Source organism: Marmota monax, unplaced genomic scaffold (genome assembly GCF_021218885.2).
Source record: "Marmota monax isolate L192 unplaced genomic scaffold, Marmota_monax_Labrador192_F-V1.1 WCK01_AAM20220418_F8-fsc00024, whole genome shotgun sequence".
NCBI classification, from domain to species: Eukaryota; Metazoa; Chordata; class Mammalia; order Rodentia; family Sciuridae; genus Marmota; species Marmota monax.
In genome coordinates, this window is record NW_026695224.1 from 18,934,795 (window position 1) to 18,959,567 (window position 24,773).

Below are 24,773 nucleotides of genomic sequence, written 5' to 3' on the forward strand. Positions count from 1 at the left end.
ACAATGAGCCCCAAATGAACTTTTCCTTCTCTACATTGTTCTTGTCAGGTCTTTTGGTCACAGCAGCAAAAAAAGTAGAATAAAAGAGCCAGTGACTGCTAGGATAGTAAGTTATTGACTCCAGGGGTGAGGAATGTGTTCCTGGGATCTCAGAGCAGCTAAGAGGCAGGGAGTCCTGTCCCGCTGAGTACCCACTGGCTCTGTAACCTGGGCGGGTACAGAGTGGCTCTCCCACAGTGCCCAGTTTGCAGGACACCACTCATTGCTCTGCCTCCTCCCTGCAGGGTCCAAAATCCACCTGGGCCCAGGTCCTTCTCTGTGCTGACCTCTGAAGCACAGCAACCCCAGCAGCACAGAAACAGCCCTGGGAAATGACCATGTGGTTGCACAGACTTCATGGGTAGCTGGGCATCATGGCCTGTGGGGTCCTGCTGCTCCTCCTCCAAGGCCAGGGTAAGGCTCACATAGGGGTTTGGGATGTCAGACTCTGTGTTCCCATCAGCCAAATGGTGTAGAGGAAAAGACCGAGGCTGCAGGAGGGTAGGTGACAGGGAGTGGGAGGATGGTGGAAATGATAGAGGACAGAAGGGAATGTGCAGCCACCCAGGGGTCCACCTAATGCCCAGGGTGACTCCTCTGAAGTGCAGACAGGGTCAGTCAGCCTGATGTCAGCAACACCAAGGAGAAGGCTGGGTATGAGGGGAGACTGGGGAACCCCGAAGAGCAGGGCCAGCTTCCCTGTCTCTGGACGGGGCATTCAGGACACTGAGTGCTGGCTGTGCTGGAGCTCCAGCTGCCAATGGGAAAAACAGTCACTTAGGAACACCTTCCTGCTGCCATTTGGCTCTAGGTCATGCCTTTGGCCAGAGGGGTGACCTGGCCCTCTCACAGGGACTCCAGGCAAGGTTACTTGTCTTTGGGGGAACTACAGAAGTTCCCAGGCACTGTGTCCTAAAGGGGATGTGGGATGTCACTGGATTCCTGTCACTTTATGCACCTGAACTAAAAAAGGGTATGGCTTGGCCATTAGGGCAAAGGTGATGGGGCTCTGAGCCTACAGGCAGCATCCAGGCCCTCATCAGAAGTTAGGCAAGGTTGGCAGGATGCCTGGGCTGTCCTTGGCCCTTGATCCTCTCCCTTATAGGCTTCTACTGTGGGGCCCCTTATCTCCTGCTACTCCTCCCCACTGTGCCCAGGAGGAGTCCACACTCACCTCTCCCCATGGCACACCCACAGAGGGTCTTTCCCATCTCCCTGCGGTTGACCAGGCTCCTCTCAAAAGTCACTAGGACTTTCTAGACAAGGAGTGCTGCCCAATTTCACTGTTGGCTGCCATTATAAATATTGTCTTGGCTTCTCCCATCAGAACAATTAATTATCAAGTCACAGGAGAGCACAGATTTGGGTTCCACCCTCTTCTGTCCCCACCCGTCCTGGTTCCTTCACAGGAACCATCAAGGCCTCAGGGTCTTGCACTCAATGCCCAGGACTTTCTGTGTGTGTGTGTGTGTGTGTGTGTGTTTGAGAGAGAGAGAGAGAGAGAGAGAGAGAGAGAGAGAGAGAGAGAGAGAGAGAGATTTTTTTCTCATGCCTGGTTTCCATCTACATGACCACAACTCACCCTCTGGGGCACCATGCTTTCCCCTTCCTAACACAGGAGTCACCTCACACTCTTACATGGTGCAGCTTCCTCCACCATCGAGTGGAAAGGATGATGTGCTGTTGACTTCGCAAGTCTCTGATCAGGGACATTTTAGCAGACTTTGTCCATTGCTGTCACAACACACACGTGAGGCATCTGGGATGCTGTCTGTGTACATTACATGAAAAGAAATTTCGGGCTAGGGATGTGGCTGAAGCAGTAGCGCTCTCGCCTGGCATGCGTGAGGCCCGGATTCGATCCTCAGCACCACATACAAACAAAGATGTTGTGTCCGCCGAAAAACTAAAAAATAAATATTAATATTCTCTCTCTCTCTCTTAAAAACAAAGAAAAGAAATTTCACGCAATAAGGAAATTATTATTACAGGGTGTGTAGGCAGCCTGTTACTGGGAAGAGATGCATACCACCCATGCCCCCTTTTTGGTACTGAGTGAAACCCCAGGTTGCTTTACTACTGAGCCATGTCCCCCAGCCCTTTTCATTGCAATTTGATACAGCATCTCACTAAGTTGCTTAGGGTTTTGCTAATTTTCTGAGGTTGGCCTCAGCCTCCTGAGTTGCTGGGATTACAGACATGTGGTGGGTGAGGAGTGTGCCTTTTGACTTGGAACATATCTTAGTTTGATTTGGGGTGCTAAACAGTATAACTGACCCGACACTGGATGAGGTATAAAGGAAATAGATATATTTAGCTCAGCTCAGGTGACCTTCTCATTTCAGTCTTGATGAGGGACTTTCAGCTCTGTTGTAACATAGCAATGGCATAACATTGCAGGCCTTTTTGGGAGAGAGATCAAAGGGTGAGAGAGGAAGCAATAGACACGGAAGATGCAGACTTGTTTTTTTGTTTTGTTTTGTTTAAAATTTTTTAAATTTTAAAATTTAGTTTAAAATTTTTTAGTTATTGATGCCTTTATTTGTTTGTTCATATGTGGTGCTCAGAATTGAACCCAGTGCCTCACACATGCTGGTCAAGCCCTCTACCTCTGAGCCCCAAGCCCATCCCTAGACTTGCTCTTTTTGAAAAACTTACACTCCCCTCAAAGGAATTAATCCACTCCTGTGAGATCTAATCCACTCCAAAAGACTAATATTAATCCCTTCACAGGGCAATTCATGAGCCAATCACTACATCCTACTTCTGAAAGGTACCACCTCACTGAGGACCTGTCATCCATGATAGGAACCTTTGGGGGGCAAACCACATCCAAACCATATCATTCTGCCCTTGCTCCCCCAAGGTTCACATCCTGCTTTCAATGCACAATGCAGTCATTCCATGCCTATAGTCCTCAAAGCCTGAAACCTTGCCAGCACGATTCCAAAGTGCAAAGTCCCAAGTACCATCTGAAACTCAAGGCAAATGACTTCCAACAAGTTACATGATTTCAGGATACAGCCTTGAAACAGGAACAGGGCAGATAGATAGTCCTGTGGCAAAAAGGAGGAAAAGCCAGTAGAAAGGGCTCCCAGACCCCCAGCAAGTCTGAAAATAAGAAAAGAAGACACTAGATCCCCAAACTCCAAGTCCAGTCTCCTAGACACAGGGCAGGGTACTGGTCCCCAGGGCCTTGGGCAGCCCTGCCCCTGGCGTGATGCTGGTTGCAGCCCACATGGCTACTCTCTTGGGCTGCATGCCATGGCCTGTGGCTTTCCTAGGCTGGCATTGACACTGCCAGTGGCTCTGCATTCTGGGGTCTCAAGAGCACTGGTCCCAGTGTCACGGCCTCACTAGGCATTCTGGTGAAAAATCTTTCCCGTGGCTCCACACCAACAGCTTGGCCTTCAGAACATTCCTTTGAAACCCCAGGGGAAGCTGTTGTGACAGCAGAGCCCTTGGATTCTCTGTACCTGCAAAATAGCACCACTTGGGCATCACCAAGGTCTGTTGCTTGCTCCCTTTGAAGCAGCATCAGGAGTCATGCCTGGGCTTTCTTGAACCATGCCTGGACAGACCCAGAGCATTTTGCTAGAACACAAGGAGCAGAATCCTGAGACAATGCTGGGGCCCCTTCCATGGCCTTCGGGGCTCCTGATGGAAGGGCACCTGGAAGATTATGTGTAGGCCTCAGGCCTTCTCTCCCATGGTTTTGAAGCAGAGAGCCTGGCTCCTTCTTTCCCATCCTCTATATTCTCACTCAATCTCCCATTTTGCTCTTTAGGTGGGCAGACTGTGACATTCCCAGTGTTTTAGGGTATGCTTGCCTTTGTCAAGTATCATTGTAAATCTCACTGAAAATGACCAAAAATAACCATACAACTCCTTCTATATTTTGCTTAGAAATGTTGTTCTCTGAATCCTTTAGGTCTTCGATCTTGTATTTGGCCTTCCATAACTCTTTAGGCATAAATACAATGTAGCCAAGTGTTTGCAATCATCAAAGGCAGCCTTTCTTCTAGTTTCCACAGATGGCTCCCACTTCCTTTACTAAGCACATTGCTATCAGCATTCTGAACATGACCACTTATCCAATCTCTAGGATGTTCTAGCTTCTTCCTAGTCTCTTTGGTGTTTGAACTCTCACCAGGATTTCTGACAATTCTCCATTTTCAACAGTACAACATTCTTCAACTTCTTTTGTAGTTGTTGGATAGGGGATTTAACCCCAGGGCACTGAACCACTGAGCCATATCCCCAATCCTTTTTATTTTTATTTTATTTTAAAAATTTATTTATTTATGTATTTTCCTAATTTGTTACATATGGCAGCAGAATGCATTACAATTCATATGACACATATAGAGCACAGTCTTTCATATCTCTGGTTCTACACAAAGTAAAGTCACATATTGCTTTCCTATATCAGGAAATTTTACCATTCTCAAAGCCCCTGCCCACCTGGCCACAGGCCTGCCCAAATGGGGTAGGTAAAGTTAAGGGTAAGGGTAAGTCTGAGCTTAGCAGGATTCAGAGTGACCCTCGCCCCACACTGCTGGAAGGGCATGTGCACAGGAATCCCTAAGGTGAGGGCCTGCCCCACTGGCCACTGACTAGTTGTATCTGCAGCTGGACATCCAGCCTGCTGTGGGCCTGGCCTGAAGGCCTACAGATTGCAGTTCTGGACCAAAACCCTGCCTCAGAAGATCCAGGAGCTAAAAGGAGCTGAGGACAAACCCACAGAGCTCTAGCTCCCTGTTCAGGGAGGGAGGGAAGGGCTACGTGCAGTGGGGTCTGCCTGTGTTGTCCTCTGTTTCTCACCCAGGAGCCAGGGTTGGCCCTCTCATTCACAGAGCCATTAATCTACACTTCATTTGTCCATTCAGCCAACACTGATGAAGAACTCACCTCATGGAGTTCATTGCCCAGGCTGAAATGTGTCCTCTCTCATTAGACACACTCAGTAAATCCCCCCAGGAAGCTGTGGATGGGTAAGCCCAGTGGATGGCCACCTTCCTTCACTGAGTGTGAATATAGTCCCCACTGGGCCTGAGTATATTCTTTTCTTCCTCCCCTTCCCTCTCAAGTACTTTCTGTCTCCTCTCCTCCAAGCACTTAGATACTCTTCAAAGGAGGGCTATGCTGTGAGAATGTTGCCCACACCTGAGTGTCAAAATCCCATATCTACTTCTCAGCAAGTCCCATGTATTCTCATCTCTGACATTGACCACTAGACAGACTAGACTAGAAAATCTGTTTACCTAAAGTCCTAGTATCTTGGTACATTCAGACTGCTGTGACAAATATTATCACAAAGTGGGTAGCTTATAAACCACAGAAAATTATTGAGAGTTTGCAAGGTTACTTCCAAGTCAAGATGCCCAGCCTGGAATGGTGGTACACACCTGTAAATCCAGCAACTCAGGAGTCTGAGGAAGGAGGATCACGAGTACAAGGCCAGCCTCAGCAACTTAGCAAGACCCTCTCTGAAAGGACACTCAAAAAGTCCACTGGAATCCCATGTAAGAGATTTGTTGTCAGTAGCATGTAGCAAACTGGCAAGGCTGTCCTTCCTGGGACAGCAGCAACAAGTGTGCTTAGGGGTTTCATCATGGGCTGGGGTGGGGTGAACTTTCTAGCAGGCACATTCAGAATCAAAGCCTGGATTCCCTAGATAAAATGGCTCTTAAATCTAAACCTGGGAGTCTCTATATACAAATGGCTCCAGACCTAAAATGGCAGATTTGGTGCCAATATCTCATGCCAATATTCCTCCATTGTTATTTTTATAGATGTGGGGTTGTGGGGGAACACGATGGTCTTTCTTCAGTTGTTTCTTTTTGCTGCTTAGGGGCACAGAATCTCATTCTTATAAAGGGGGTCAGGGAGGATGTTAGGTGGGGCCAGAGTCTCTGGAGTTGGAGCAATTGACCACGAGTCATAGAGCTCTGTCTTGGAGTCAGGGGCTGGCAGTCTTAAAGGAGAAGATGTTGAATGACCAACTGTTGGTGAATTTGTGTATCTGATCTTGCAGGAACTTCTGTAGGCAACTTAACAGACATAGTCCTAGTAGGAGAAACATAAAGAGGACTAATAGGGGTCCTGCAAGGGGGAAAGAAGCCAAGGCCACACTAGATTGCATACTCCCCAAGGGCACTATTGGCCTACTCGCTTTTTCCTCTTTCCTAGCTGCTCTTATAGTATTTTTTTTTCTTGTTCTTCCTACCCTTGACTGGTGGACATAAAACAACACTGCTCCTGTCGGTATAGGCAGAGGCCTCCTTTCTCTGCTGTTAATAGGTCCAGTCCACAGCGATTTTATAGAACCACAGAGGCTAAGGAGTCCTGTTGATACTGAAGAGTTATTATAGACTCGGCTACCTGCTGGTTATCCCCTATCAGCTGATTGGAGAGCTGATGAAAGTGGGAGATGGATGTGGTTATTCCTGCCCTTCCTGTGGCTAGGCCTGCTGTAACTCCAGGCTGGCTGGTAGGGAAACAAATGGAATAGCCCATTTGTGTCAAGGGCTCATATGAGCACAGACTTACCAAGGAGTTCTTTAGGACCTGAAGACCTGCTATTAAATGAGAGAAGCCAAAAATCTCTCTCTAGGAAATGTGAGGACTGAGAAGTCGTCACCATAACAAGGTTGGAGAGGACAAGGCCTTTATTTGGGAATATAAATCTTTAACATAACCAGAGTTAGCAGGACTATAAACACAAATTTAACTCTTTTTAAAAAATTTTTTAGTTGTAATTGGACACAATACCTTTATTTTATTCATTAATTTTTTTATGTGGTGCTGAGGATCGAACTCACATCATTGCACATGCTAGGCAAGTGCTCTACTGCTGAGCCCCTGTCCCAGCCCAATATTTAATTTTAATGTCACAGATGTCCATCCTCTCAAGATGTAATTAAGCTATTTAATGTCATCTGACTCTGTAAAACATCTATTTTTGTTAATTAGGACTGGATAATCATACTAGCAAACATCAAGCCTACATGTTTCGGTTAGGAATATTTGTAGGCCTTAAAACTAAAACTTCTAGCTTTGTTAGTTTCTCTCGATTTTTATTGGGCATTCTTTCCTAATCATCTCTCTTTTGTAGCCTGCAGTCTTATATGTTCTTGGGGGCTAACAGACGTATATATCTTAGGTGAAGTGTTCTAGCTCTTAAGCTGATCTTTGCCTCTTTCTTAAATATCATTTTACAAAGTCATAATATATTGTTTCTTTTTGAAGTCCATTTTGTAAGGTCAGAAAGCAGCGACCAATAGGAGGCAGATTCAAAAGGCTGCTGAATGAGGCTTTATTGAGATTTTGCTCCTGGGCAAGACCCTCAGATCAACTGGGCAGGTCCGAGGAGAAGTGAGCGGGTCTGGACCAGACTGAAATTTTATTAGGCTTAGGGCAGGAAGGGAGGGCTTGGGACAGGAAAAGGGCTCTCTTGTCCTACTGGGGTCTCTTGTCCTGGTGGGGTTGGCAGGGGGAGCTTGCTAACATCCAGGGTTGGTCTGGAAACCCCACTTATTGACAGGTGGTTCTGTCAGTACTTGATTGGTAGTTCTTTCGTGCATTCAGGTTGTTTAATCACCTCAGACCGACCTAATGTTGTGGCCTTTTTGATGATATATGGCGGCAACCTAAATCTGGCTACTTCCTGCTGGCTAGGGGCACTGGGGGAAAAGGGATGGTTCAGGTGTTGGTTTGGTAGGGAGGTGACTGTAGGGGTGTAGGGGCATCAGGTTGTAGGTCACTCTGGCAATTTCACCCATGTGCTTTGGGGCAAACCTGAGGAGGCAGGGAGCAATCATTAATAGAAGTCCTATTACTAATATAGGAGTGAGAATGGGAGTCAGCCACGTAATGAGGGTTGAGTTTAACCACCTGGCCAAGGGTCAAGGATCATTTGATTGTTGCTGTTTAAGCCTTTCACCCAAATGAAAGGAGGGTGTTGACATTCTTTTTGATCAATCCAGTTTCTCTGAAATAGTAGCAGCATTCTGCTTTCAGGAATAGCCAGGTTTCTCCTTTGTCTGCCATTAGGAGATCTAGGGCTTGAAGGTTCTGTAATGAAATTTGAGCAAAAGATGTGATTTGCCTTTATAGGGAAGTGAGAGAGGTGGCCGATGCCTCTACTACTTCCCAAAGTTGTTGTTCAAGCTTCTGAGTAGTGGTTACTGCATAATCAAGTCCTCCTGCCCGCAGTCTGGAGGAAGTGAGTGAGGAGGCAAGAGAGAGTCCAACAACTACTGTTAGAAAGATGGCCCATCTTGTCCTGGAAAGGGAGATAGTATCAAGTCATTTTAATTCAGCCTCACTGTACAGAGTTAATTGAGGGACCAAGATGGGAGGAACATAAAAAGCAAAGGGTATGTTGAGCTTAGATTTTTTTGTTAGGGTACCATTGCACCAGAAAAAGAAACCCAGTAGAGCAAAGTTTGGGAAAGATATTCAAATGATCTGGTCACAAGGTGCTGAACCAGAGGCAGTGTAGCAGCAAGGGAAATTCCCTCATGAGTTATGAAAAAGAGGGACTTCCTCAAAGGCTGGAGAGGGGGCCCTTGTGGTATGGTTGAGGTATTGAGAGAAAGATGAATGGGAACCCCAGTTAACGGAGTCCGATGCAAACCTGCACAGAGGAAACAGTCTGAAACGTCATTAACTTTGGATAAATTGAGAAGATGAAGGCCCTGACATATTAGGGCCATCCATGAGAAAGGGTCAGCTTTAGGATGGGCATCTACATCCAGCTGGTGCTGGAGTTCTTTCTCTTGTTCCTGGATGGTTTTGTGAATTTGAGGAAACACTTGTATATAAGTTCTGCATATTCTGATAAAGGCTGAGGGGTGCTTAGGAAACCCCAAGAATAAAATTTACCATCAACACTGGAAGCCCAATTTGGGTCCCATGGTTCCCAAAGAGTTAATTTGGTGTTTCTTGCATGTATTATAAGTGCACCAGACATAAGTGTTAGTTCAGCTATAACCAGATTCCTCAGTTTGGTCTGATATGAAGCATAGCATTGCTGAACATAGGTGGGACAAGGTGGCTCAGTTGAATCCAGTAATGTTAAGGGTGTCTGCCCTATTGCAGCCAATGGAAGGACAATCATCTTGACCCATAAACTGAGAGCAGGTGGTGCCATCCTGGTGCCATGTCTCTTGGATATAGACAAACCATCTGTGGGTTGGAATAGAAGCTTGAGAGGAGTAATGATTACTAAAAGAAAAAGAGGGCTAGCAAGAAATCTTGAGTTTGGTGGGCCCCCGTGTGCTGGAAGTCCAGGAGTGAATATTTGGAACAGGCGTTTTTTTGTTTTGTTTTTAAGGCAGGAGACATGGTACCAGGGGGAGTGGCCCCAAAGGTTGGCTGCCATGGGGATAGTAAATATAACTGCACTGGATCCCATCCAGCGAGGTTCCAGCGATAGAGGATGCAGTTCCCAAAGTAAGACTGTGTCATCCTGTAGAAGAGGGTCCGATTCAGTTTGTGGCTGTACTGGGATTGAGGCAATGGGTGGCCCAAGAAGGCAACAGTCTGTATGTTCCTTTAGGACTTTGCGTAGAAGTATGATTTAGGGCAGGAAGGACACAAGGGGACAAGGAATGAGTGGAAAGCTTTGGTTGATTAAGAAATGGAGCCCATAGAGTAGCTCAAAGGGGCTCAGGCCTGAGGGGGCTCTAGGGCTGCCTGAATTTGGGTGAGGGCCAACGGCAGGAGATTGGGCAAAGACAGCCTGAGTTCAATAGTAAGTTTAGTGAGATGATCCTTGAGAATGCTGTTAGCCCTCTCAACCTTACCCAAGAATTGGGGTTGGTAAGGGATGTGGAGCCTCCAACTTATGTTGGAGGCCTTTGGAGACTAGTTGAACCACCTGAGAAGTGAAGACCAGACTGTTGTCTGACTGGATGGAGGTGGGAAATCTGAACCTGGGAATGATCTGCATGATGAGGATGGAGGAGATGGTGTCAGCAGTTTCCTTGGAGGTAGGGAAGGCTTCTATCCAACTGCAAGAGAGTGCTGTCCCCCAAGTCACATGCAGTTAGATCCTGTGCCAAGGCTTGCCCAAAGAGGTGGGAACTGTCCCTGAAGCCTTGTGGTAGGACTATCCATGTCAGCTGTTGAGACATAATAGATATAGGGTCTTCCCATATGAAGGCAAAGAGGTAATAAGAGTCAGGATGGAGAGGCACTGTAAAGAAGGCTTCTTTAAGATCCAGGACAATATATTGAGTGGTCAAAGGGGGAATATGTGAAAGAAGAGTGTGAGGGTTGGGAACCACCAGGTGGATGGGAATAACTGCCTTATTAATAAGGTGGACATCCTGGACTAAGCAATAGGCTCCTGAGGGTCTGCATAACAGCAATATGGGAGTGTTGCAGGGGGAAGTGACAAGGGATGAGGAGTCCCTGGGCAAGTAACCAGTGTATGATGGGTTTAAGTTATTTCCTGTGGTTTTGGAGATGGAAAGTTGGGGATGCAAAGGAAATTTAGTTTGGGGTTTCAGCTAGATATGGACTGGATTGTGGTGGGAGGCTATGACTGGCTTGGAGGTGTCCCAGACATGGGGATCCATAGGTCAGGGGGAAATGGCACAGTAGGTACTGTTTGGTTATTACAGAGGATAAGAATTAAAGTTAGAAGAAGATGCGTGGTAGTACTCTAGGGGTGTAGTTGGAGGGTGGCTCCTAGTAGTTGGGGAACATCTCTGTCTAGGAGAGGAACCAGACAGGCTGGAATGACCAGAGAAGAGTGTGTGAAAGGGTGTCCCTCCAGGGCACAGGTTAGCTTAGCAGTTTGGTTTGGGAAGGAGGGTTTGCCGTCAATCCCCATAACCAAGACTGGGGAAGGAAACAGAGGCCCAGTGTGGGCAGGCAAGACAGAATAGGTAGCTCCTGTGTCCACAACAAAGTTATGGAATTACCCACTACCTGCAGCGTTACTCTGGGCTCAGGGAGGGTGCTGGGGTTCCTCGAGTATGGGCTTCTTCAGTCTTCTGTGAACCCCAATAGTTCAAGAGAAGGGACAGCCATGGGGCAGTTGCTCTTCCAATGTTCTGTCTCTTACTGGTGGGGTACGGCCTGGATTGTGGGGCCGTGTGTTTGGGCATTGGCAAGCCCAAGAACCATTGCATCCACATTTGAAGCAAGGCTCTGGTGGAGAGGAATCCTGGTTCCCCTGTGAAGCTCTCGCTGGAGCCATAGGCCTCAGGGCCACCATCAAGGCCTTGGATTTGGAGTGTTCCCTTTTTTTTTGTTTGTAATTGAGCCTGCCTGGCTACTTCAGCCAACTCTTCCTGGGCATTGTAGACTTTAGAGGCCATTTTCACCAGATCTCAGGTAGGGGTCTGAGGGCCCTCCTCAGCTCCTTTGAGCTTTTTTCTAGTATCATGGGCTGATTGAGTAATGAAATGGGTTGCTAACACTGTAGCCCCAGAGGGAGACTCAGGATCCAGCTAAGTATATTTGGTGAGGGCCTCTGTAAGGCATTTGAGAAATAAGGCTGGATTCTCATCTGAATCCTGGATGATTTCTCTCAGCTTATCAAAGTTAACCATCTTATTGAAACTGCATGTATGCCTGTATAAGATATTGGACCATGTGAGTGCAGTAACGGTGACCTCGTTGGTCATCTTGGTTTCAGTTAGGGGAGTGGCAGCTTTACCCGTGGGGAGAGTCATGTCTGTTAGGTGAATTTGATCAGCATGATCTCATGTGTCCTTCTGGATGCTGGCTCTGTCATCCAGGGTAAGGGTGGAGGAAAGAGTGACATAAAGTCATGCCAGGTAAAATCGTAAGTCTGAGAGAGTTATCAGAGTTCCTTAATATAAGTAGAAGAGCCAGCAAAAAAGGACCCAAGGCGCTTTTGAATCTGGGAAAGATCTTGAAGTGAGAGTGGGACATGTATTCGGACAATCCATTTGGTACCTGCCACTTCCCTTAGAGGACAAAGGAGCTTTGGGTTATCTGGTGAGAGGGCCTGTTGAGACCAGGTGTGGGTACTGACAGGAGAAGAGAGGAGTGAGTGGGAAGAGAAGGAAGGGTTGTATCAGTAGAAGAGTTGGGTGGAGGATCCATGGCTGCAGGAGAGGAGGAGGGTCAGGAGGGGGAGAGGGATGGAAGGGGAGGACCTGGAGTGGGGGAGGAGGAACAGTGGTAGCAGCAGGAGGGGGAAAGGTGCAGGTGTGGGAGGGGAGGAGGCAGATGTTTGGCCTGGATAGGGAGGGGGAAGACAGGAAGGTGGGGCTGAGAGCAGCTCCTGTGGATCTGAGATTGAGGAAGGAAATGTAGAACAATGGGAACGGCGTTTGGGATTTTCTCTAGCAAGGAAAACTTGAGCAGTAGAACAGGTAGAGCAGAAGGGAGGACAGGAGCGAGTCAGAAAGCCTGAATGTGCCTCCACATGTTAGGGGCTTCTGTCCACTTTCTTGTCCAGTGACAGAAATTTTCCAATTCAGTGACAATTTAAAAGCAAAAATACCTTCTGGGGGCCATTGTGACCCACTGTCTAAGTCACCCTGGGGCCATGCCACAGTGGAGTAAAGATGAGGTTTCTTTGGCATAGGTCTTGAGTGAGTCCAAATTTGGCAAAAGCAACCCAAAGGAGATTTGGGGTCTAAGGAGGACTCGGTGTTTCCCTTGACCTTCTGAAACCCTCGGGGGTGGGTGGGAACAGAAAAAGGTGTCCCAAATAGTGATCGCACTCACCCAAGGAACAGATAAGTTTGAGGTGTCCCTGCAACCCACCGGGGGCCCAAATGACTCGGAAGGCCTTACAAAACTAGGAAGTCTCCACAGTTCCTGGGGCCTTGAATGGAATGGGTGGAGGTCTATGGCCTGCCCGTGACTTTCGGATAGACCTCTCCAGATAGAAAGGGGCTGGAAGATCAGGGGAAAACAAGGGAACTTACCAAATCCTGTTGGCCTGGATGAAGGGAGAGGGAAAGGAGCAGCTTAGGAATTTCCTGGTTCCTTTGAAGTGGGGAGAGTGGACCTCAATCCCTTAAGGGAGAGGCCAGAAAATCCCTCCTGGATTTCAGCACCAAATATAAGTTCAGACAGCAGCTACCAAAGGAGGCAGACTGAAAAGGCTGCTGAACGAGGAGGCTTTATTGAGATTTTGCTTCCAAGTGAGACCCTCAGACCAACAGGGTAGGTCAAGAAGAATCAAGTGGGGCTGGACCAGCCTGAAATTTTTATGGGGCTTAGGGCAGTAAGGCAAGGCTCGGGATAGGAAAAGGGGGTTTTGGGGTCCATTGTCCTCCTGGGGTTGGTCAGGGAAGCTTGCTAAGAACCAGGATTGGTGAGGAGACCCCGCTGATAGACGGGTGGTTCTGTTGGTGCCTGATTGTTGATTCCTACATGCACACAGGTTCTTAATCACCTCAAACCCACCTAACCCATATGAATGTTAGCTAACACAAAATGATATTACATTTAAAACATGAGTTAAAGAAAGGCTGAGAGATTTTAGCTTTTTTTGTGGAAAAGTAGCAAAATGCTTTTGTGTTTTACAATAATGACCTCTAAATAGATTAGGCACTCATTAACTTAAAAATACATTTAAATTGTATCCACTGTAAAAAGGAACAAAATACTTTACATATCTTACTGATAACAGGTCCAATTGTAAAGCATTAAATGATATAAACAAATACCCAATTCAACTTGTTATCCTTATGAATCTAAAATTACCATACAAACAATTAGTTTGGAGAACACCAGCTTGATATAATGTTCTTTTACACCCTCTACCTTAAAGACTTATATCTGGAAGATATGAACACATTTAATATACAAAGAAGAGAAATAGCACCATAATTCCATTGATTTTTTATATTAACCAAGTTTAGCTTGGTTAATATAAAAAATTCCTAAGCTGCTCCTTTTCCTCTCCCTTCATCCAGGCCAACAGGATTGGGGTAAGTTCTCTTGTTTTCCCCTGAAAATCTGGAGAGGTCTATCTGAAATAAATAAACAAAATTTAGACATTGGAACACTTGTTGTTTAACAGTTGTATAATCCTAAATTCCCTCACGATTATTTGTTCTAAAAAGTAAAACTTAATAAACACAATGTTATTGGTAATTTAACAATTTATAAATCCTTGTCATTTTAACACATAGATTAAACTTTCATTACATTAATATTTGACCTTAGGAAAAACCTTCAATATCTTTCACTGATTCTTTTTTTTTTTTTTAAATTTATTTATTTTTTAGTTCTCGGTGGACACAACATCTTTGTTTGTATGTGGTGCTGAGGATCGAACCCGGGCCGCACGCATGCCAGGCGAGCGCGCTACCGCTTGAGCCACATCCCCAGCCCCGACTTTCACTGATTCTTTCATATATATCTTTCCCATCTGTTATCCCTCTTTTTATTCACTGTTTGAAACAATCCTTGTAAATTTCTAAATTTAGACAGATTATTCCATTTTAATGAGAAGAAATACTCTATATAATTTAAAGTAATCTAATTGAAACACAGTTAAAACTTTTGGAACTCTTTGTATAGAGAATCACATTTGTTTACCACTTCATGAAATTATAATGTTCAAGTATATAGAATTATACCTGTTGGGACTTTAAATTTTTAGTAACCTTGTTTTCAGTGATAACAAAGCAATCTTCGTCTCTCTTTTTTTAAATTTATCAATTGATGAAAACCATAATAATTTCACCTAGTGGAATTTAAGGACTTAAGAGTACAATGTTATATTTAATAGTTAGTGTTATAACCTTATAAACTAATCAGTTGTCTAATAAACACATTTATGAGTAATCCCATGTCAAATCTAATACACTTATTTTTACCAAGGTATCAGACAAGCGTATTGAACAGTCTTAGCCATTTCTCCCTTGTTGAAGAAAAGTCCTAGAAACAATGGATATTAGACATTCTATAGACATCAAGAGTTAATAGTTCTTTGACCACCTAGAGAGACTTGTGAGGTAAATAATCCTAAAGACATCCTTACTTTCATCTGTTTACGCAATTGAGATTGAACCTTCTTAAATCATATGAATTAAAGGATCCATTTCTATTAATTTATGAGTGCTCATTGTATATCTGCCAATTTGGATATCATGTACATGATATACGGACGTACACACGTATAGACATACAACACATAACGCAAGTGTGCACACAGAACACAATAGCAAAGGTCTTGTAGCTTGTTGTAGGCAAATTTTTTTTTTTAATATTTATTTCTTAGTGTTTTTTTTCGGCGGACACAACATCTTTGTTTGTATGTGGTGCTGAGGATCGAACCCGGGCCGCACACATGCCAGGCGAGCGCGCTACCTCTTGAGCCACATCCCCAGCCCCTGTAGGCAAATTTTCATTGCAATGTTAGAGAAGTTTAAAAAGTTTAATAAAAATAGGACTGATCAGAAAAACATTAACCTGGGTGTGTAGGATCAAAATCATGAGCTCCCGAAATATGGAACTTAAGAAAAAAAAAAAAACCAAAGGGTCCTAGAAAACATGACTGCCTGGTGGTTATTAAGGTACCATATAATTTGCTTTTGTGTTCATTATAGTATGAGTTCAGGTAAAAGACAGGTAGGAGACAGTTGGATAGGATCATGGAATGTTGGATCTTATGACTGGGTTAGGTATTACAATTCCTTAATGTACCCTCAAGGATTGGAGTTAAAGGACCCTAGACTCCTTTTCATTGGGGAGAGGTCACTAAGGGAGAAAGGGACATGTACCTGGACAACTCCCTCTGACCCTGCTACTTCTCAAAAGGGAAGCAAAAGTGCAGGCTGGGTAGAGGACACCGAGCAAGAAGGAGTAGCAGGTGGACAGAAAGTAGGTGAGGGAGGTCCCAGTGGGGTCAGAGCAGAAGGTGGAGAATGGTGGGAAGGGGGTCCATCAAGGGGGTCAAAGTCTGGGGTTTGGGGAGGGTCCTGAATCCCTCACAAGAGATTTGTTGTCAGTAGCATGGAGCAAACTGACAAGGCTGTCCTTCCTGGGACAGCAGCAACAAGCATGCTTAGGGGTTGTGTTATGGGCTGGATTGGGGTGAACCTTCTAGCAGGCACATTCAGAATGGAAGCCTGGAGTCCCTAGATAAAATGGCTCCTAAATCGAAGCCTGGGAGGCCCTGAATAAAATGGCTCCAGACCTAAAATGGCAGATCTGATGCCAATAGTGATCTCATGCCAATACTTCTCAAAAGTAAAAATGAATAGAACTAGAGATGCAATTCACTAGTAAAGTTCTCCTGGGTTCAAACCTCAGCCCAGAAAAAATTGAAAGAAAGAAAGAATGAAAGAAAGAAAGAAGGAAGGAAGGAAGGAAGGAAAGAAAGAAAGATGTCACCAGATTGGGGGTCTTGGAGAGCTTGCTTTTGCCTTTTTCACTCATGGACGGCACCTTCTCACTGAGTCATTACATGGTATAAGGGACAAATAATGCCTCCCATGACCGTATTGAAGCCAGAATTAAAGACAGGCAGTCAATGTAGATAGGTAATAGGGTTGATGGAGAAAATGGAGGCCAGTTGGAGTCCAGGAAGTTGGAGACCACCCCTGGGAGACTGGAATGGTAATGCCTCCTGAGCACTTGGACTACCAGGATTCCCTGCCTATACTGCCACTCCTAGAAGGTGGTTCATGAAGCACTCCCTGAACAGACAGAGAGCTGCTAATTAAGGTCCCCTGGGATGCAGCTTCCTTCCTTCCCCATCATTCTACCTTGGCCCTTCCAGCCCACCTGCTTCTCACCTTTTGGTCATTCCACCAGCATCTCCTGGGCCTCATCAGGAAGGAAGAGATAAGGGGGAAGAGATCAATCAGGAAAACAAAGAAAGTCTAAAATGTCTAAAAGATGCAGGATGCTCTCACTTCTTGGGATACCAGGATACCACCACCTATGGCCCCATTCCTTCTCCCAGGAGAAGTCTTTATTAATAATCGTCCTTTATATTCTTGCCTTGGCACTTCTCTAATGTTCAGACTTGAACATTTGAGGAAGAAGAACTCATCAAGATAACCTGGTGATATCCTATTCATGCCCTAAGGACCATAACTCTTTTTTCTTTTGGTACCTGGGATTGAACTCAGCTGCACTCAACACTGAGCCACATCCCCAGTCTTATTTTGTATGTATGTATGTATGTATTTTAGAGACAGAGTCTCCCTGAGTAGCTTACCACCTCCAAATTGCTGAGGATAGCTTTGAATTCCCCATTCTCATCCTCCTATCTCAGCCTCCAGAGCCACAAGGATTACAGACATGCACCACCATGCCCAGCTAGGACCCTAACCCTCAATATCATCCCACTGGAGATTAGGTTTCAATGTGTGAATTGGGTGGACACAAGTTCTCAGACCCTAGCACCTACCGCCTAAGATCTCAGCAATCAAGACTGCACACTACTAGAAAATGTCTCTGCTTATTTAAAACAACCCATTCACCAATCTATTTCCATCCCCACACTTGTGAGGAGCAGGACTGGGTTTCTCCATTGATTCTAAAGCCTGGATCAGCTGAGTATGTCCAGGAGAGCCAGGTGGGGTCCTCAGGGTCCTGTCTCTTTAAGTTGACTCTTTTTTTTTTTTTTAAAGAGAGAGAGAGAGAGAGAGAGAGAGAGAGAGAATTTTTTTTAATATTTATTTTTTTTTAGTTTTCGGCGGACACAACATCTTTGTTTGTATGTGGTGCTGAGGATCGAACCAGGGCCGCACGCATGCCAGGCGAGCGCGCTACCGCTTGAGCCACATCCCCAGCCCTAAGTTGACTCTTATTCTCTGTGAATCTGTAGACACTGTGAGCCTCACACTGACATGATTATAACACACCTGAGAAGATGTTTCTCTGTGTGGTGTGTCCTGGAAGAGGCCTTGGAGGCTCAGGAGGCCCAGAGAAGAGATTCTTGTCCCTGGTTCCCTGAGAACAACTCTATCCAGTAAGGTGTCCTTAGGCTTAATGTCTTGCAGAATTCCCCCTGCAGCCTCCTGACCATCCCTCACTCACTATGGCATCCACATCACTGATTTTCCTTCTCCCTTCTTTGCTGTCTCTAAACTCTTCTGACTCCTCCTATAAAAACCCTCTCATCTTTTCTCATTGTACAAAGGTAGCAAATAATACTCAATGTGCCTCTTAGTTCCCTCAAATATTTTTCTCTCAGATATTAAGATGCTGGATTTCTCATTATGAAGACCTTGGGAGCCTCCCACTCCACAACCTCTGACTGACATGCCCTCCTAGGGCACCAGTTTTCCCAGAGGGAGATACCCCTCGTTTTCATTCACTACATTTAAGCCCAAAGACCTTCATGAATTTCGGGCAAAAGATGAAAATTCCATTTTGTCAACTGGGCCACCAGGGCACAGACAAGGTTAACATTAAGCCTGTGGGACTCAGCACAGGAAAGACTTTCCTTTTGGTGAAGACTGATGGGTGCAACCTTATAGCATTTACAGAGTTCTTGTGAACATGCCTCTCTGTTTCATTTCTGCAGAAACACACCGTATTATACAAAGTGTTTCCGTGATATTTTGTAGATTTTTAATAGCTTTTTAAATTGCTTTAGTGTAGAATATGTGTGTGTGTGTGTGTGTGTGTGTGTGTGAGTGTGTACAGTGCTAGGGACCACACCTACCTCCTTGGCCTGCTAGGCAAGCATTATACCACTGAGCTATATCCATTCACAGCCCAGTGTGGAATAACTTATATACAATTAAATAAATCTCATGAGTATACAATTTACTCACTCTGAGGTAATATGTAAGATAAGCAAACACCACCACCACAAGTTTTACCAGTTTCTTTTTCTTCCTAAACTTCCTCATGCCCCTTTGTAGTCCTTCCTTGCCCTGAATCCTGCTCTAAGGCAGTCACCTAATTGCTTGGGTTCCTCTAGTTTGCCTTGCTCCAAATATGATGCAAATGGACACTTTTAGGAATGGCTCTGTCACTTCACATCCAATTTTTGAGATGCAGCAGATCTCAAATTCCTTTTCCTGGGGAGTGGCATTCCTTATAGGCACACACCACACTTTATCCATTGACCAGTTGATATACATCTGAGTGACTTCCATTTTTGGACCAATTCTAATGAAGCTCTTAGGAACATTGTCATAAATTATGTATATAGACCAATGCTGTCATTTCTGTTGAGGAAAGACCTGAGAGTAGAATTGCTGAGTCATATGGCAAGTGTGTTTGGAACCTTTAAGGGAAATACCAAACTCTTCTCCAAAAAGACTTTGTCACTTTGCATCCCTACCAGCCATTTATGAGGGTAGCAGTTGCTCCATATCCTCTTCAACACTGGTCTGATGGGTCTTAGATTAAACTATATTTAAAGGACGTGTTGGGAAATCTCATTGCATATATTTGTTTTGACTTTTAGAGTCTGCTTCCATCTTCCATTCTGTCTCTCTGTCTTTCTGTCTCTCTGTCTCTCTCATCTCTATATATGTATAAGGTATAATATATACAAACACATACACAGATACTCCTGAAACTCTTCATCATTTCACATTATTACTATTATCTTGGTCATTGTCAAAGCCAAGGCCTCTGTAAGATGGTGCCATAAATGGCAGAGCCCATGGGGACCTTCACCCTAGCAGACTCCAGATCAGGAAGAAGCACTTGTTGTCCAGTCGTCACAAAGGAGCTTATAATAGGACTGAGCTGGGAGGAGGCCCAAGACCATCTATGAATTAGGTCAGGAGACTCAGGGCAGAGAAAGCATCTGCCCAGGCTGGAGCTGGGGCAATGGCTTGGAGCAGAGTGCACTGGAAGGGGAACTGAATCCACAGTATCCTTGCTGATTGGGTGGAGGTCAAGGAGAAGCAGTGCTCTCAGCATGATGGCTACTCATCTGGATAAAGCCAATTGCTCCCCAAAGGGGCTGATAAGGACACCACACTGGGCTGTGAGAGCCTTTGGGGGGTGGGGTAGGCTAGCCAAGGATGGTTTGCAGGGGATCCTCTAGGCTGCCTGAAGTTGAGCCCCACACCCCTTCATCAGGGAAGTCAGGTTGAGCAGGTTCTCCTAACCCACACTGGCTTCCATTCACCCCTGCAGGGTTCAGGATGTTTCAGAATCTCCCAGAGGTATCTAACCCCTGGGAGTTCCCTGGACCTGCAGGCACTCATTTCACATCTTTCCAGTGGATAAGTGACTGTAAGCTGGACCTTGGTTTTGTGTGGATGGGGTATCTACAGAAATGCCTTCACAAAGAAGGGCTGAGAAGGGAGGGGCCCTCAGAGGATCTCAGATCATGGTCTATAAGAGATTAGGAACTATTGAAGGGCACCCAGTCAGCTATGAAGGTCACAGTCACACCTCCCTGCCACTGTGCAAGCAGTTCCCCTCATTCCAGCAAGGTCATCTGTATTTCTCCATCTCTAGAAATCTTCATTCTGCCCCCCCCCCACAGAGAAGCCCCCCAGGTTCCTCCAGTTACATCCAGTTCTCTGCTCCCTCCTCTCCTTCCCTCACCCTCATGGGCCTGTGACTGCAAGGACAGGGAATTAGTGACTCCAGGTGTGAGGAGAGGGGTCCTGGCATCTCAGAGGGGCTGCCAAGGCTGTGTGGCACCTTGGGAGGTGCCCAAGGGAAGAAGAGGGGTAGGGCCCTGCCCGCTGCACACTGGCTCCATGACCTCTGAGAGTTCAGAGTGACTCTCCTGCAGCACACACCTTGCAGGGCACCACCCATTTCCCAGCCTCCTCACTGTCAGGTCCAAATTCCACCTGGCAGAATGCTGCTCTGCATTTCCAGGTGAAGCCCAGGAATACAGAAGCAGCCCTGGGAGCCGACCATGTGCCTGCATCGACTTCCTGCCTGGCTCATCCTCGTGGCCTATGGGCTCCTGATGCTCCTCATCCAGGGCCAGGGTGAGGCTGCCATGGGGAGGATGGTAGAGACCAGGTTGGATCTGCCAAAGTGCACAGAGACAGAGCCTGAGCCTGGAGGGAAGGCACCAGGGCGGGGGAGTTGGTGGAGGAGACAGATGAAGGGGATGAGGGGCAGGAGGGTGAGCCAGAGAGGGTCAGAGCTGCCTGAGGACACCCTCATGGAGGAGTGAGCTAGTGTGAGGGGATTGTGAGGAGCACAGTATGGGCAAGTGAGAAGCCTCCTTGCAAAGGAACAGGGATAGGGGTCCTTCCCCTCCTGTTTGTGGCTGTGGCTGTAGCTATTACTCACCCTTGGATAATAACAGCAATAAGAGCTTGCTGGTTACATTTGGCTCTGAGTGTTTTGACTCCTTGGCCAGAGAAGTGCTGGCAGCTTTTGTAGGATCCACAGGAAAGGTAAATGGCACTGGGGGTTAGAGTAGCCCATGGTTCCACTTCTCAAAGCTTATCAGAATGACTGGTATGTTCCCTTTACTTGTGAATTCAAGCTGGCATGGCTTGGATTGTGTTCTAGAACAAAAGCGAAGTGCTCTGTACCTTCTAGAATTCTGTAGGTCCCTATCATAAAGTGTTGGCAGGAGAGTACCATGCCCAGGGAGTGTCAGCAGCCCTGATCCCTCCCAGGGCAAAGGCTCCTAGTGTGGGGTGTTGGACATAGACCCAATTTTCCCACTCTAATCTGCACAGAGGAATCCATGTTACCTGTCCCACTTAGACCACCACTGATAGGCTTCCTCCCTTACTGCGGTCTTAGAGAACCAGAATTATTTCAGCAGGAAGATTTCTCTATCTTCACTGAAAAATTCTATTTTCAACAGTCTTTTTTCTTGAACTCACATCCAAAAAAAAAAAAAACTGAGTATGAGAGGGTATAGAATTGAGTCCCACAGTCTTCTGCCCACCCAGTCCTGGCTCCTCCACAGGCCCATCTAGGTCTTGAATAAAGTCCAGGTCTTACATACTACTCATCTTTGTCTCTCACCTAAATGGTCACAAACCCATCTTTTCTGGTGTGACCTTTTCCACATCTTGACATGAGGAAACTTCACACAACTACATACATGGTAGAGATTCCTCCTGCTGTTTCATGCAGGGCTTCTCCTAAAGGGAGCAGCTCCATAATGTCAACAGACTCCAAGCAGGAATATTTAGCAGGCTTTGTCCTTTATAGTGACAAATATCAGGCATTAGTGGCCAGTGGCCATGTGAATTACATGGACCAAGATCCCATCTGGCAAGGCATTGTGTGGAGACAGCATGTTGGTAGGGACAAGAGTGTGCCTTTGGACTCGGAGGGATACTGGCCAATTTCCTTCTCTGGTCCTGTGAGTGGCTGCTGCCCTGGCCTGACCTGTACCAGGTAGCTTCAAATATCAGATCTTGTGGGAGAGAGGAGGAGGTTTGGAGTTTTTAACTTTTTCTTATGGAAACCAGCTCAGATCTGCCAAACTCTAGAGTGAGTACTTGAGCCTGGTGTAGGGAAGGCCCCAGTGATGTGGGAGATGTGGAGATGACAACAATAGCAGGAGAACTGTGGACCTGACTGCCAACTCTCTGCACCCTGAAGCACAGAGACGACTGGGACAGCCTGGGGGCTGCACAGCACCCAAGAGTGGGCCCATTCTGGGGTAGAGAGAAGAGTTAAACCCAATATGCCCAACATCAACTTTTAATAAATATCATGACTTGGACAAGCCACATATATCTAGCTTGACTTTCCATTGGCTCCTTGCCTTGATCCCCAAGCCCAGGCAGTACAAGATTTGTATGGTCTGAACTCATAGCTCCCCTCCTAACGTCCGGTTCTCACAACATGAATGATGCTTCTTTATGTCATCTTGTCTTCTCAAGCATGAGATCCTTGAGGATGGGAAACTTTAGTTCCATTCCCACAGTCCTCCTAGTGCATGACATGACCTGGATAAGTTAGTTCAATGGACACTCTTTACCCATCAACCTAAAAGACATTCTGCTAGAAGTTGCTAGGTTTGAAGGATGGTGGCAAGTCACAGGAGCCTGGTGTGACTGGAGGGATAGGCTGTGAGCTGGTCGAGTGATAGTGGTGGTGGGGATAGGCACAGTAGGGGCAGAAAAATTCAGAAGTGAATGTTGAAAGATCAGGCTCCATCCACAAGGCTGAGCTGAGGAGGGCCAACCAGGCCTAGTGCTGTAGGTCAGCAGCTGAGTGGGCAGACCTGAGCCTGAAGTGCATCTCTCTGCCCACAGGCCAGGACTCAGTCAGCCCTATTCGAACCACCCACACCGGGCAGGTGCGGGGCAGCCTCGTCCACGTGAAGGAAACCGATGTGGGGGTCCACACCTTCCTGGGAATTCCCTTTGCCAAGCCACCTGTAGGACCACTGCGCTTTGCAGCCCCTGAGCCCCCTGAACCTTGGAGTGGTGTGAGGGATGGGACCTCCCACCCGGCCATGTAAGTTCTCCTGGGGTCTGGGAAACCTAGGGCTCTGGTTAGGGTGGGTATTCCAATCTCTGGGCCAGGCTGCATTGGCTCCTTCATCTACACTGCACTGCAAGGCCTAGGGCTATAGACCAGTCGTACTGTATTTTTTGCAACCTAATGTACCAGCTTTGAAACCCAGGCCCTAAATAAACAGATACATAAAAATATATCCCTCTGCATTGGGGCAATTCCCACATTCATTTTTCAAATGCAGGAGTAACTTTGCCAAGCCCCTGTCTCAGGGCGTGGAACCCAACAGGCATTAACTCCAGGTGCTGAACCCAAGGGCAGAACACATGTCCCTGGATTTGGCTTACTCCAGGTGTTCTCTCCCACCAGGGGAGATGTGTCTGGGAGAAGGTTGGCTTGGCTCTATGAACTTATATAAGACCTTGACTCCAGCAGTCGATGGTGCAGATCCCTAGGAGGGCAACAGTGGTGGCTCCCTGGGGACCCCACTCACAGGGCCAAGGGAAAGGGGCATGTGCTTACAGCTTGAGACTCAGTGGAGGGGTGAGGTTTTCTGAGAGTCTCGAGTTGGGCTGTGGGATGCCCCGTTACCCTTCTATGAGAAACTAACTTCCATCCACTCAGGCACCAGCTGTGTGGGGACACCTATGCTGTTCCAGGCCTGAATGGGGACAGGGATAAGTGGTGATTGTCAACAAGGCAGCCAGTGTTTCCCACACAGGGCCCTAGAGTCAGGATTGCCCAGCCTCAGGGGGAGTGGGACACAAGCTCTCAACAATCTTGAGGCCTCCCTGGGGGTCTGGGCTCCATCCCAGTTTCCCCCGAGCCTGTGGCCTGGAACTCAGTGGGAAATGACTTGAAAGAAGGATCATGTGAGGCAAGGCATCAGTTAAGGCAGGGAGTGAGGTTGTCTGGGATGGAGTCAGGACCTGAGGTCTGAATTGACCACTGCTCAGCCCCTGGAGTAACTGTATTCCATTGTCACCAGGTGTCTGCAAAATGCAGATATAATGAACACAGAGGATCTGAACCTACAAGGTATAAACTGGCCTCCCATCCCCATGTCAGAGGACTGCCTGTACCTCAGCATCTACGCGCCTGCACATGCCCGTGAGGGCACTAACCTGCCTGTGAGTGTTAAGGCATGGTCAGTTGAAGGGTGGGAGAACATTTCTTTTGGAAGATGTTTAGAAGCAGGCTTGGGACATGGTTCAAGGTAGAGAGCTGGCACAATGCTGTGGAGGCCTGGGATTGACCCCAAGTATTACATAAGAATACCAATGACACTGGAAGACACAGGTTCAGCTGGCCACTACTGTGGTATGAACTACCATGAAAAGTTTCTCATCATGTCCAAGAAGGTCTCTTAGGCAGGCAGGTAGCTAACCTAGGAATGG

The 24,773-nt window shown here is 46.6% G+C and overlaps 1 protein-coding gene across 2 annotated transcripts in view; it reads left to right on the top strand.

The window, feature by feature from the left end:
* Positions 1–356: 356 nt before the first annotated feature.
* Positions 357–24,773, top strand: part of LOC124086515 (cocaine esterase-like) — a 29,301-nt gene continuing 4,884 nt past the window's right edge. The window contains exons 1-4 of one of the 2 annotated variants that reach the window (XM_046434812.2): positions 357–453; positions 20,809–20,924; positions 23,172–23,376; positions 24,365–24,506. In XM_046434812.2, the coding sequence (XP_046290768.1) occupies positions 20,849–20,924; positions 23,172–23,376; positions 24,365–24,506 (423 nt within the window). In that variant the 5' untranslated portion in view covers positions 357–453; positions 20,809–20,848. The remainder of the gene's footprint in view (positions 454–20,808; positions 20,925–23,171; positions 23,377–24,364; positions 24,507–24,773) is intronic. The other variant, XM_058576051.1, reaches the window with a different exon arrangement.